The 13636-nt window shown below is 41.6% G+C and overlaps 1 protein-coding gene across 4 annotated transcripts in view; it reads left to right on the plus strand.

Moving 5' to 3' along the window:
• The window catches only part of cbfb (core-binding factor subunit beta), a 26297-nt gene extending 13978 nt beyond the window's left edge, over nucleotides 1-12319 (plus strand). Inside the window, exons 4-7 of one of the 4 annotated variants that reach the window (XM_076142115.1) lie at nucleotides 2968-3084; nucleotides 3714-3809; nucleotides 5073-5140; nucleotides 8828-12319. In XM_076142115.1, the coding sequence (XP_075998230.1) occupies nucleotides 2968-3084; nucleotides 3714-3809; nucleotides 5073-5102 (243 nt within the window). In that variant the 3' untranslated portion in view covers nucleotides 5103-5140; nucleotides 8828-12319. The remainder of the gene's footprint in view (nucleotides 1-2967; nucleotides 3085-3713; nucleotides 3810-5072; nucleotides 5141-8827) is intronic. The other 3 variants (XM_076142116.1, XM_076142113.1, XM_076142114.1) reach the window with 3 other exon arrangements.
• Nucleotides 12320-13636: the final 1317 nt, after the last annotated feature.

Genomic DNA, 13636 nt, shown 5'->3' on the forward strand with positions numbered 1-13636 from the left:
TGTTTATGTATTTCTCTCTGTCCCTTTAGTGTCGGAAGTGTGTATATGAGCACCTATCCTGTATCGGTGTGTTGTGCTGACCTGAAGGTTGATCTCAGGATGAATGAGAAGTCTTGTGCCAAACTGAGCCTACGCGTCTCTCTACATCTGCGTCACTATAGAATACCCCCAACATGTCTGTCTACGAAATGTGATGCCCATACACGTACTTGAATGATGTAATGTTACATATCACATACGTGGAGAAGCCACTGCATGTGTACATTCTGAAGCAACTGGCTAACAACAACGTGTCGCCTTTGTAAATCTGTGTTGACGCATTGTTGATTGCTACTCTCCCTCGCTGTGGCGATGCTGTGCACACAGAGTGAAAACAGGTTGATTGAGGTAGCTGTCTCTTTAAGGCTCTGTTTTGGTAGCAAGTTGGTACATTTTGTGCAGTATCTTTAGATTTGACGCCTATTTAATGAAATTAGACATTTTTGCAAAGATAAAAAAGGGCCAACAATATAGTTTCGATGTATTTATTTGGTTGGTCAGTTATAACCTCTTTCCTTGTGTAGTAATGACTTAATTTTATATTCATTTTATTTATTTCTGTCTTCTTTTGGAGAGCAAGTTGCCTCCTTTGGGCTTTTTGACTGACTTTCACTGTGAGATCTGGTAAGACTGAGCAACCCTGAGCCAGGTGTGTGTGTAGGTAAATTCAAATGTGTCTCATATTGAGTCGAGCGACGCATACCTCATCTGCTTTTACTTGAAAGAAGAAGAAGAAGAGTTACAAAAACGCGCCCCGAGTCTGAATTTCCACAGCATTCACTCTGTTCCCTTTCTTCTTAAAGTACGCCATTTTGTGTGTGTGTGTGTGTGTGTGTGTGTGTGTGTGTGTGTGTGTGTGTGTGCACGCGTGCGTGTCAGTAAATGGATGTGGGGGTTGACATGGTTCTCTCTCAGAGGAAGTCTGTGGTTGGGCCGTTTCTACATATCCCCCCGCCCCCTCTCTCTCTTTCTCTCTCTCTCACTCACACACACACACACACATTTTCCTTGTCAGGCCAAATGAAGTTTCCTTTAAAAGCACCGTGCAGCTCCACAGATGTGGAAGTCATCTCTTGCACATACACACACACACACACACTGAGCACTAAGCACAAACCCCCCCAGTCTCTCAGGGTGCGGTCTCCCCAGCAGCCCTGGTGCAGTGTGGGTAGCTGTGGTAAAAGAGGTCCCTGTGAGAGGCCGTCCAGAAATAGCCCGAGGAAAAATGCAGGAACGTGGAGCTTCGCTGTGTCACATAGAAAAGACTAGTTGTGTGTGTGTGTGTGGGAGTTTGATCTTGATCATTTATTCCTAAATGTTATTTAGTTATTTACTCAGATAAAAATATCACATTCATTCTGTTTCCTGTATTTATTTTACAGGGAAAAATACATTCTGGGGCGTTTTCACTAAACACAGCGTAAATCCAGTTTGCATCACCGCAATCCTTCCATTTACTGCACCCATCTCTCTCTCTCTCTCTCTCTCTCTCTCTCTCTCTCTCTCTCTCTCTCTCTCTCTGTCTGTCTGCCTGTCTGTCGCTCTCTCTCTCTCTTTCTCTGTCTCTCTCTCTCTCCGTCTCTCTGTCTCTCCCAGGTGTGTATTTTGCAATATGACAGCACATAAAGCCTCATCAGTAAGGGATTCTGTCCCACATTAACAGCATCACTCTGGCCTGTCTGACTCTCAGCATTGGTTTGCACATGTATGGTGTACCTGTCTGTCATGAGGTTTGGCTGAAGCTGTTGCAGTTGTGACAGTGACAGTGATACTAACTTGGTTGTATTGTATGTTAAAATGCATCACTGTTAGTTTGGGAGGAGCGTGTAAACTTCTTTATTTCTTCCTCCTATAAGCTTCAGTGGTATTTAAAGTGACATCAGGAGAAGAACTCAGCTTCACTCTTCATGTTGTGTCAAACTCTTCACCTGTCAAAATATTTTTGTGGCCACATCTTGAGGTGACCTACAGCAGCTGAGACACACTGAGGAATCTAAACAGGGAAACGGCTGTGTGATGTCGCCTACAGACATCCACACGTCCTCACTTCATGCCAACACACACACGTACAGTATATGTGGCGGTTGTACTGCTGGCGTCCTGGCATGGAGCCACAATCATATAACACACTCAGGAATGCAGAAGGAGACAAAGCCTGCCGCTGCTCTGTCCGTCCGTCTGACTGTCTGAAGCTGCAGACGGAGCTTATTTATGGGGGAGAGACAGCGTGTGTGTCCGTCAGTCTGCCTCGCTGTCTCATTCAAGGATAGACAAAATAACGGCTGCACAAGGTCAAGAAAGTACAGACACACAGGCATGCACATATGTGTTTCCTGAATGTGTTGATTGACTAATGTAGCACAGTGTTATGTTTATAGGCTCATGACTTTTCAATCTCGGTCCAATTCAAATGCTTATTTTTACACCTGATACACACCTGACAGGCTGCATTGGCAAGCATTCACAAAGGCAGAATCACATGGAAAGTGTGTGTGATTTACCAGTGTAACACTGTTTTGTGCTGCAGAGGTTTTGACGTAGTTTGTGGTTTTGTCTTTCAGAGCAGTTAGAACAGGAGACGCCTCTATGTCCCAAACACAGAGCTTTTCATTATTCCGGATAAACAACTGATGCCTTCTGACTTGGGAATTCTACATTTGTATTAAACTTCAGTCTATATTAAGCTGCTGCTGCTGCCACATGTTTGGCTCATAGTCTTGGGAAAACAGGAAAGGATCGCCAAAGACGACAAGAAACCCTCCAGTAGGATCAATGAGAAACTCACAGAGCACATACCTCTTCCAAGGCCACGCAACCTTTGAAATGTGTTCTTCATGTTTAGAAATGTTTGATGTGGAACTGCACTGTGATAAACTGGCAGTAGGTGATGAAAAATCTCTCTCTCTCTCTCTCTCTCTCTCTCTCCAGGTGCATTTAAAGGCCCCTATGATCCTGAATGGAGTGTGTGTGATCTGGAGAGGCTGGATTGACCTACAGAGGCTGGATGGGATGGGTTTCCTGGAGTATGATGAAGAGAGGGCGCAGGTAAACACACTGGGAAGTCCTTGTGCCCGAGGAGAGGGTGGTTGGGATCACTAGTAACTATCAAGTAATTCACTAAACTGTGATTGGACGATCAATGTTCAGTTGTACCTCGTAACCCAACATGAAAACACACACACTACAAAATGTAGTCAGGAATGCAAGTGGACAGAGTGCAAAGTTATGGGCCAACAAAGAGTTTATGTCACCGTTTATTTCCGTGGCTAAATGTCGTCCTTTACACTCTGAGATTACCAGCCTGGCCCGGCATCCTTACTGCACACAGGACTGAAAACACACAAACTGACTGTCGCTCTCTTGGGACGGCACTTAGAGCCGAGTCCCCATAGGGACCAGAGGGTAGCCAGTTTCAGTCCTCTGTGGACCAAAAAGCTTGGACTGGCAGCTGGCAGCTGAAGAGTTGCCAGTTTGCCAGTGCCCAGATGCTGGCTGTCCTGCAGTGCCCCCTCCGGTGCATGTGTGTGTAGGAGGGGTTGCAAAAAGTTTCAGTGTATGATTTGTGTGAAATCTATTATGAAAAAACTGCGTGAAATGTAAAGTGCATGTGTTTGAAAAGGAAATTTCTCAAGAGCTGGGATAATAAAAGGGTGTTCTTCTCTTCTTGTGCACAGCAGGAGGACGCGTTGGCCCAGGCAGCATTCGAAGAGGCTCGACGCAGGACCAGAGACTTTGAAGACAGAGACAGGTCACACCGAGAGGATCTGGAGGTGAGAGGGCCTGGGACAAACAAGTGTCCTCACCAGACTCGTGCTTGTACCGGCCTAAAACTCAGTCCCTCACAACAGTAATGAATTAACCCAGACAGCTTCAGCCTGGAGCACTTTTTGGACTATGAGGAGTGATTTGGACAGAGACATGACTCGCCACCTCTCAGAGCTGCTGATGAATTATTGATTGTGTGACCACACGACAATTTAGCCATTTTTCTTGCTCGAGATTTATGCAGGAACCGATTTCAGTGCAGAAAATTGACTTTTAGAGCAGATATGATGTTTTTCAATTGACCAAAAGTATTCCAGTGAGCCGCTCCTTCAACATTTACCCAACCAAATGTTGCATAGGTGTGTGTGTGTCAGTCACCCATCATCTTGCCTACTTGTGCCGCCTTACTAGTGAGCAGAGACTTTGGCAATTTGCAAATAATTTAGACTTCTTGCTCTGCAACAGACACACAATTTGGATAAAAGCATCCAATGTCAGGATTTGAAAAATACATTCTGCTTCCATTGTGATCAGATCATTGCATTATTACATTATTACTGTAAAGCTCCGCCCATCCACATTGGACGTGCCAGGACCAACTTTTCTGCAAACTTGGCCTCCCTCTTTCCAAATGAATGTAACACTGGATGTTATCCAATTAAGGAATCTGTCTCGAGGTCACATAATTGCTTATAGATTTTGTTGCTTTGTGTCACTGATTTTTAAACAAATATATGCCGAACTTGATCCCCATTTGTCAGTAAGTGCACAGGCAGGCAGTAAGGTGTGTTTACAGCTGCACAGTGCATTTTCTGCTCTCCTTTGCTTGAGGTTATGTGAAGTGTGGCTGCGTGTTTTTACTTGTTTTTATCTGATGTATAATTTCTCTCCTGTTTGAGCCGTAGGTTTAGTGCATGATCAGTGTGACGTGAAATCTAGTCTGATAACTGATTTGATTTGACATTAATGAATTTATTGAATGACTGATTCAGTTTTTCCAGGTGTCCCAAAAGCCTCAGAGGGGAAAGGTGGTCAGTGGCATAGAAAACATGAAAACCAATTAAATGAAACACACAACATAGTCGTGTTTATTTTGATGTCTTACACACACACCAATTCAGATTCACAAATTAATATACTGTAGCTTTTTATGTGGTAACTTGTATTGACTTGAGACTCACTTTCCCATCGAGGCTTTGGGGAGATCGGCGACATTCTTGCTAAGTTGACGCCGTGCGAATGAAACCCAAAATTGTTTATTTTTTTAGGACCCCGTGGTTTCTAAAATCTGGGACTGATGACACACACAGACAGGCAGCCAGCAGAAAAGAACATGGTCTGTGTCTTCACTTCTCACTGTCTATCATACTGTCATGCACTAAACCACCCTGTGTGTGTGTATGTGTGTATGTACCCACCTGTATGCATTTATGTATGTCTATCTGTGTGTGTGTGTGTGTGTGTGTGTGTGTGTGTGTAAGACTGTGCATGCACTTGAAATGAACACGCACACACATACATACACTTGCGCTTTACATGCAGACCTACCACGGCTTTGCTACACATGGTCCTACAAAGGGAAAAGTACAGGCACGGCATATAGCACATGGAGAGAATAGAGAGCAGAGAAATGGTACAACTGAAAGACAGACAGACAGACAGAGAGAGAGAGTGAGAAAGGCATTAAATGAAGGTCGTCTTTCATATGACTGATCTCATGTTTCTTCCCTGAGGCTCCAGGAGAAAAACAAAACCCCGGCTTCAGCTAAATCAATATAAGTGCCGTCACTCTCCCCTCCAAACCCCCTACAGTCTGTGAAAGGCCACGGAAATGCAGCACGATTTTTAGTCTTATCATGCTGAGCCGAAGCTCTATATACCACATTTCTTTGAACTTTTTTTTGGCTTTATCAAACACGTGTTAATGACTCTTAACATAGATGAGACATAGATTTTCTATCCAAATCTATTTTTGCCAGGGTTAGGGTCAGGGGCAGGTCACTACCAGCACATTTGCTGCTTAATAAGTACGGACATCTGCTAATAAAACACGCTTTGGAGAATTCTCCTTCAGTGAGGTCCTCAGGTCATTGATGGTTAATCCGGCAGCGTTGAAAATCCTCCCTGCTCTAATTTCTTACGTCAAAGATGAAGACACAGAACACTGATTGATCAATAGCTCAGTACACAGGCGTCGGAGCTGTAAGGCACTTAAATACGCTCTCTGATTGCACATGGGGGTAACTTTACACTTCTCTGCTGATACCACACTGTCACAGCATTGCACCAATCAGGCTCCAATATGAATTTTGAACCCTCAGTGTTTATCTTAGAAATCACATCAGGTCCCATCAGGTTCAGCCAGAGATGTCCAACTCTATCAAGTACATCACCTCCTTTAAATGGCCTGCTGTTAAAACTATAGTGAAACAGGTTTAGGATCAAAATGATGACAAACGACATTATGTTGCACACTGGGTGTGACTGAAGCAAAGCTAAGCAGTTACTCAGATTCAGCCTCTGCATTTCTGTGGTCAACGCTCCACCGCCTTCTCTTTGTCTCTCTCTGTCTCTCTGTCTCTCTGTCTCTCTCTGTTAAAGTGTACTTCAATCACACTTACTTTACAATAAAGCAAAGGATCAAATAGAGAAATTGGTAAATATCTGTTCTTTTAAGGAACTGAATGTAAAGGAAATCGAGTTGGAACATCATTTAAATCTATGTATGTATTTCTTTAAAGGAATATGTATAAGTAATGATTGGAACATAATTTAAAGCATAAAAGCCTCCACTCAAACTAGACTTATCAATTTTCTAACAATCCAAATAATCGCGGTTTGATTTCACATCTGGTAGAGTAAATAATAATAAACATTCATCATAATGAGTAAACAAAAAGGAACAGAACAATCAACTTTTTTATGATTGTGCTTAAACTGAAGGTTCCGGTGTTTTCTATAGCCGCACACACACAGTTTGATGCCTGTGTGTGTCTGCTGCTTACAGGAGCTTTGTCATTTTAGCAGATAAAATATTTTTCCTCCAAAAGCACTGAAATCCCAGTCATTCAAGGTCAGCACTTACCTGTCATAATGATGGATAGGGAAGCAATATTGCGAGGAGAAATGGACACACACACACACACACACACATTTCTTCAAGTGCTCAGCAGAAAGAGATTAGGTGGTGAATGATGAGCTGGCACTGAAAGCATTAATATATCATTAGTATTGATCGCCATCAGACGCCCTGCCTTGGTTTAGACACACATGCATAAACACACACACACACACACACACACACACACACACACACACACTCACTCACACTTCTCCAGTATTGAGTTGTGGTTAAGCAGCCTACAGTGGCACGGCAGGCTTCCATCTGTGTGTGGATCAATAGCCAAAGCTCTCCTGCCCGTACGATTAGCAAACACCACTCCCACCTAGAACAACAATCAAACACGACTGAAGGCACAAAGGCAAAGCAACGGCTACATTTTGGGTTGTGTTTAACCACGTATATGGTCACAACTTAAAGCCTTCTGCGTTTACTTTTCACACATTTTACAGACCTGCATTAATAGACTCTCCGAATCATTAATGTTGGTTGGATAACGTGTTGGACTATGGTACTATCGTCAAGAAATGATGATTTGTGTTGTTGTTTGTAACAATGTGACACAGAAGTAATTCATTCTTGTGTCTGCTTCAGTAAAGAAGCAGTCAAGGGTAATCAGACATAAGAGCGCCACCTATAGACAATGTCTGCATGCTGCTGAGTCAGCATCTTCCTAGCTATCCTATTCCTATTTTTCCCAGTTTGCACCTATAGCTTATCGGCCTCTTACTTTGGGACATATTGAAAAAGATAAGGAAGTTTTTTTGAGTAATCCTCCCAAACAAACAGACACAGAAGAACTCCATGGTGGAGGAAATAAATCCCACATCGTTTTTTTTTTATAGAAAAGAAAAGAAAGAAAGAAAGAAAGATCAAAGTGAGAGCACACAGGCAAACATCATCAGCATTAAGACTCTGCAAAAATGTGATTAGGAATACCAGGAGTAAGACAAAGTTCTAAAGAGGTTAGACAGGATTGAAATAAACTCTCAGACATAGACGCAGCAACAAGCACAGATAGTGTTCTTAGAGTTGAGTTGCTGGGGGCACATTCATCGTCACTGCTCTTTGAACCAACATCAAATGATTATAAAGGAGCCACACATGAATATTTGATGATGTCGATCATTAAAGTAACAGAAATCTTTAAAGAGGTGACAGACAGTTACTGGAGTCAGTCTGGCTGTGAGGAGTCAAAACGGTAACATGACGTGTGTGTGAGTGTGAGCGTGTATGTTGCTATTATGGTGAGTCACTGAGATGACATAAAGTGCATGCCACTCCATCTAAGCAGCCCCTTTACTATCTGTCTGTCTGCATTTCTGTCTGCTCGGCACTCTCACTTTACCGACCAACACACACACAGACACACGACACTGTCGTGAAATATATTTAAAAGTCTTGTCATACCACGTGTGTATGTGTGTGTGTGTGTGTCTGTGTGTGTATCTGTGTCAAGCAGCCTGCATGCCTGCCTGCCACTTTATGTCTGTCTGTCTGCCACCTACCTGGACTAAAATACCAACATCATTAAAGTGTATAAACAGCAGCCTGAAGTCGTTGTAAAGCTGTTTGGCTCCCTCTTGTGGAGAACTTTGTAAATACACTTACCAGTTAAGTTATTTTCACTGGGAAGTCTTCTTAGTTACAAGTATATTAATTATTAGTTCATTACAATGTCTTAATTAGTTAGTCACATGCCTTGCGGGAGGATAAAGTAGAAAGATAAATACTTGTTTTACTTGACTTATGGCATCACAGTGTACTGCTAGTATTGGAAATCTGTACTTAATTTATTGTCACTTTGTCTTTCATCCCTTTTTCTGTCTTCTCATCTCTATTATTCTTGCTCTGTTTTCATTTCCTCTCCTCTTTCATCCCTCCATCCCTCTCTCTCCCCAGTCCAGACGACAGCAGGACCCCAGCCCTGGCTCAAACATGGCCAACGCTGACATGGAACACAAGATGCGCTGAGGAGGACGAAGAGAAGGAGCGGGAGTAGGAGCAGGAGGCGAAAGAGAAGGCCGGGGTGGCAGTCCATCCACTTTCAATACAATTCACTTGAGCAAAAAAATGTCACCCTTTCTTTGATATTGAATATTGATATTTTCATATGCCAAGCATTCTGTCAACATTTCATATATGACTATATTTAAAAGTGGGATAAAGGAAGTAAAGACCTGAGCAAACAGTAGTTTAAATTGTTTAAATAGATGAAGTCTTTCAGTGTTTAAGAGGTTAAATAAATCATTAATAGACACGAGAGATGGAACAAATAGAGTGAAAATTAAATCGTTCCTCATCATGTAACCATCTCTAAATGTCTATTTGCTCAGGTCTAATATGATTTGATGGCCAGGGAAAGATCCAAGTACCAAAAGTATATTTTATATAAACCCATTAAGATGAAATCAGATTAGATACACGGGTTGAAGAGGAAGAGGGTTCATGGGGAGAGTGAAAAGATCTGATTGGTTTAGGTCATGGCTTATTGGTCAGGTTTACCAACGGAGAAATGAGAAATGAATGTCAGAAATGAGGTGTTGACTGTTTGTAAGAAACACTCCTGTATTGTTTCCATTTGTGAACATGCCATCATTAGCCCCTTATTATACCTGCAGTAGCTCATTTCCTAAAACCTGCTGTTTTCTGAGACCAAAGTTCACTTTGCTGGGTGGTGGGGATGGGATGGGGGTGGATGGGTGGGAGTGGAGGGGATCGTTTTACCAGGTTGTAAGTTTAAGAAGTGCTTGCTGTAATATAATCCCAAGAGCCAGTAAATATTTACAGAATCACAGATTACACAGACAGGATAGAGGAGTCAAATACTGCAATGAACAAACTCTGCTTTCAGTGGGCCTGGAGACTATGGCTGATGGGGTGTGGGTGGGTCTTTCCAAAAGTCCATAGTCTTCCAATGGGTTTTGCACTATGTGAGTTTTGTTCCCAGGTTGCTTTTTTATGCATGAATCCAAACACCAACCCACCAATGTTCTTTATTGTCCCTAGTAAGGACTCTTTACAGTGCTTTGAAAGGGCCGGAATGACTGGGTGATTAAAACTATCTCAAGTAATAATTAAGCCAAATGTATCTACATTTTGGACAAATATCTAGTTCATTTAGCTTTGTTCAGTAGTCCAGGCTCTTCACAGCATGTAGCACATTTCACTATGGACAACACAACAGACACAAGCTCACAACCTCCGCTGTATGTTTTGACATTTGAGGGGATTTGTCATTCGGGATGTTTCTTCAGTTCAGGATCACCTCCACCCAGGAGATTTGGTTTTGAGTTATGAACCCATGATGATGAACCTTGATGGAAGGGTACAGGTCCAGGAAAGAATAGATTTGTGAGTTTTCCAAGAATCCATCTTTTGAGTCACCCAGATATTACCAAACCTTAAAGCACTGTAAACGTATAAATACAGTTTAATCCTATCCCCTCATGTTACAGCACAGTGTAAGGAAATGGCATGTTATCTTATCGTTTTGTTTGTGTGAAAGTCATGATGTTTACTTTTTATATTACTTCTCGCCTCCACTTCTAAACATTTTTGTGCATCTTTCAGCTTTTTTAAGAGCTAGTAGTACAGCAGCCATGCATTATGTTAAGTTCAGTTTTACTTTACAAAAGTTTTCAGGACTTTTGTTGTTTTTGTTTTGCATTGTGTTATTTGTTATTTTTACTAAGTAAATCCACTGCCTGGGCTAAATACATTGAATTTGGCTCCAGCTGTTATTAGGCTATACATGTTTTTTACATCATGCAACTAGTGCTTATGTCATTTCCCAGTGTACTTGTATATTTAGTGCACTTAACGGTTATCATAATTATCATCACTGAGACATTTTTTGTTCATTCGAGGCATTTCTTCTACTCAGTCTGACTTATTGTTATAAGTCTTAACTGAACCAAGAAAACAGCCTTTTTTGTTGTTTTGTTCATTGATACCCATGTGTTTTTATAAGATTTAAAAAAAAAAATAAGATTTGACTTGATCCAGAGTGAAGAAAATGACAAAAAAAAACAAGATGAGTTTGATGGTAATATGAGCTCAGACTAATTATTCGCATATCAGACAATTATTTTCTTAAAACGTATTATATCACATTTAACAGGGGACACGTCAGATCAGTTCATCAGTCACGGCGAGCAACATACAGCAAAACAGGCTCTTGTGAAATAGTTGAAGATGGAAAGTGACCTCTGACATCAAAGGGGTTACTTCCTGTTGGTGACTAAGATGACAAATTTACAACCAAATTATTTGAATTTGAGGTATAAAATCAATGGAGTTTTGATATTGGAGCCTGCAAGGGTCAAGACAAGCTGTAATATTCAAGCATTTCAACTCAGTACTCAGATTTGGGAGAAAAGCTCACATGGTCCCTTAACTTGAGAATGTGGAAAACAGTGTGGTGGATCGTTTTGGTCTGATTCTGGTCTGTATGTTACACCGAGAGTTTAGATGAGAGGGGAAACAGAACCTAAAGTACCTTGTGCTCATCATTGTTTATTGTGGGTTGGGAACCAAGATGATATTTGGGCCTTGATGGAAGTGAAAACAAATGGAAATTGTGAGGAATTACTAAGAATCTAACGTGATCAAAATGTTTCATGACTCCAGCAGGTAATTAGCAGAGAGTTTGGAATATTGTATTGAAACATGTGATGCACTGGTCAATGTCGTCTCACTTAGACAATCAGGTAAATTCAATCGGTAGGAAATTAATATAAATAATCTTGTACATTGTGAGGATGGAAAGTGGGAGGCAGTGCAGTTTTGGAATTGGATTTCCTACATGTTTTTGGAAATCAGGAATGATTAAGTAATTACTTAGTAATGTCTGCATGAAGGCTAGAAGATGGACGGAGATGTTTTTCTACCAAAGTCATGAATTAGACGTAGACGTTCACCAAGAGTGAATGTACCAAATTCAATGAAAATGGCTCAACTCTTGGTCATATTTGACAAATATTTCTTATTGATCTAAATGGCAGGAGGGAGGAAATGGGATCAATATGTAGCGGGTGTGTCACTCTGCCTTTATTTCAACGGTTTCCCATGTAAGTTGATTCTGTTTGTCTCCATTCTCTTAATGCAGGCGTTAAGGCAAGACATCAACCACAAACTGGCTCCATGCTTCATCATGTTTTCGTCACACTTTATTTAAATGGTTTATTTTCTTATTTGTCTAAGTTATTTATACTTTGGTTTTATTTCGAGATCCAAAGACAAACCGATATTTAGTTGCTTGTACAAACTCTCTAACCTTCACCCTCCTCTGTGTGTGTGTGTGTCTTTCTCTCCCTCTGTTTCATGGTTGAGCTTGTCCTCTAAAATGCTCAGTCTGACATGTTTTTGATAATAAACATATTTGACTCTTAATGTTTGTTTTTGGTCTTTACGCTTAAGAATCCATCTGTTTCAGTTTATTGAAGTTTAATTCAAGTGGCTGTATTGTGAGTCTGGGTGCTATGTTTGTCAACAGATCATTTCAATCTGATGAAACATGATATAAAACAGTTACTGCCATTCTAAATTTGAAGGCTTATTTTTTACAATGGCCATAGTTTTTCTTGTATCAAAGCATCATCACACAAGAAATCAGACACGGAGACCCTCTGTCCTGTAGCTCTACATGTGCAATAGGATTTTAAAACTGCGATTGACAGACTCACATTTCCAACTGAGGGGATGCTGAAAATAAAAGATGATGGCTCCTACCCTTCATGTTCTCCCAGTCCTACAGTTTATCTTCAGACACAATAACCCTACAATTCTCAGTCTGTAATGAAGGTCAGGTTCATTACTAGCATTTACAGTAGAATTGATAATCTGGTTAAAGGAACACACAAAGGCCAATACATTTATTGAAAGTATTGCAGTTCCCTCTCAGCTGGAGATGGTGGATAGACAGATATAGACAGACACAATTAGTTGGCTCATGATTGCTAGATGTGTGTGTGATGTGAAAGGATGTGTTTATGTATGTGGTTTGTGTACTCACCTCTTGTGTCTCCTCTCCAAGTTGTTCAGGCAAAAGAGTCACCGAACACAAGCACTCTTTAAGGTTCTGGGCGAGACCAAGTGCAAATTACTGCATGGGTCTAGGGGAGTCTCATTGTCGGTGGCAAGCTATAAAAGGCCAGCAGTTCAAGTCAAGTCAAGTCAAGTTTATTTGTATAGCCCAATATCACATACAATGTCTCAAAGGGCTTTACAGACCCACAACATTAGGACAATTCCCGACCCAGCCAAAAGCTCTCATGGAAGACGAGGAAAAACTCCCGAGAAAACCTTGATAAATAAGGAAAAAAGGAAGAAACCTCGGGAGAGGCAGTTCCATGAGAGATTCCCTCTCCACGAATGGCTGGGTGTGCAATAGGAACTTCCAGTGGGATTACACAGAGGTGCAAAGGCATGTAGGACAAAACATATCAAGTCATGGATTAGGGAATAACATGCAGGACAGGGATGAGGGAGGGAGTGTGTGAGAGAGAAAGAGAGAGAGAGAGAGAGAGAGAGAGAGAAGGATAACAAGAAAGGTTAAGCACAGTAGGAATGTACTTCTAAATCAAGTCTTTCTCTTAGGGCAGCGATCCATGCAGGTGGCAGAGTATGTTCGCAGAAAGGGGGGTGGGATTGCCATGGAGGATGGGATGGAAGGCAGAGTGGGAGGGGAAGCCGCGGAGTCCTGGTTGT

The sequence above is a fragment of the Genypterus blacodes genome, unplaced genomic scaffold (genome assembly GCF_046128005.1).
Source record: "Genypterus blacodes isolate CSIRO-AG114 ecotype Tasmania unplaced genomic scaffold, CSIRO-AGI_Gbla_v1 ptg000021l_1, whole genome shotgun sequence".
Lineage (NCBI taxonomy): Eukaryota > Metazoa > Chordata > Actinopteri > Ophidiiformes > Ophidiidae > Genypterus > Genypterus blacodes.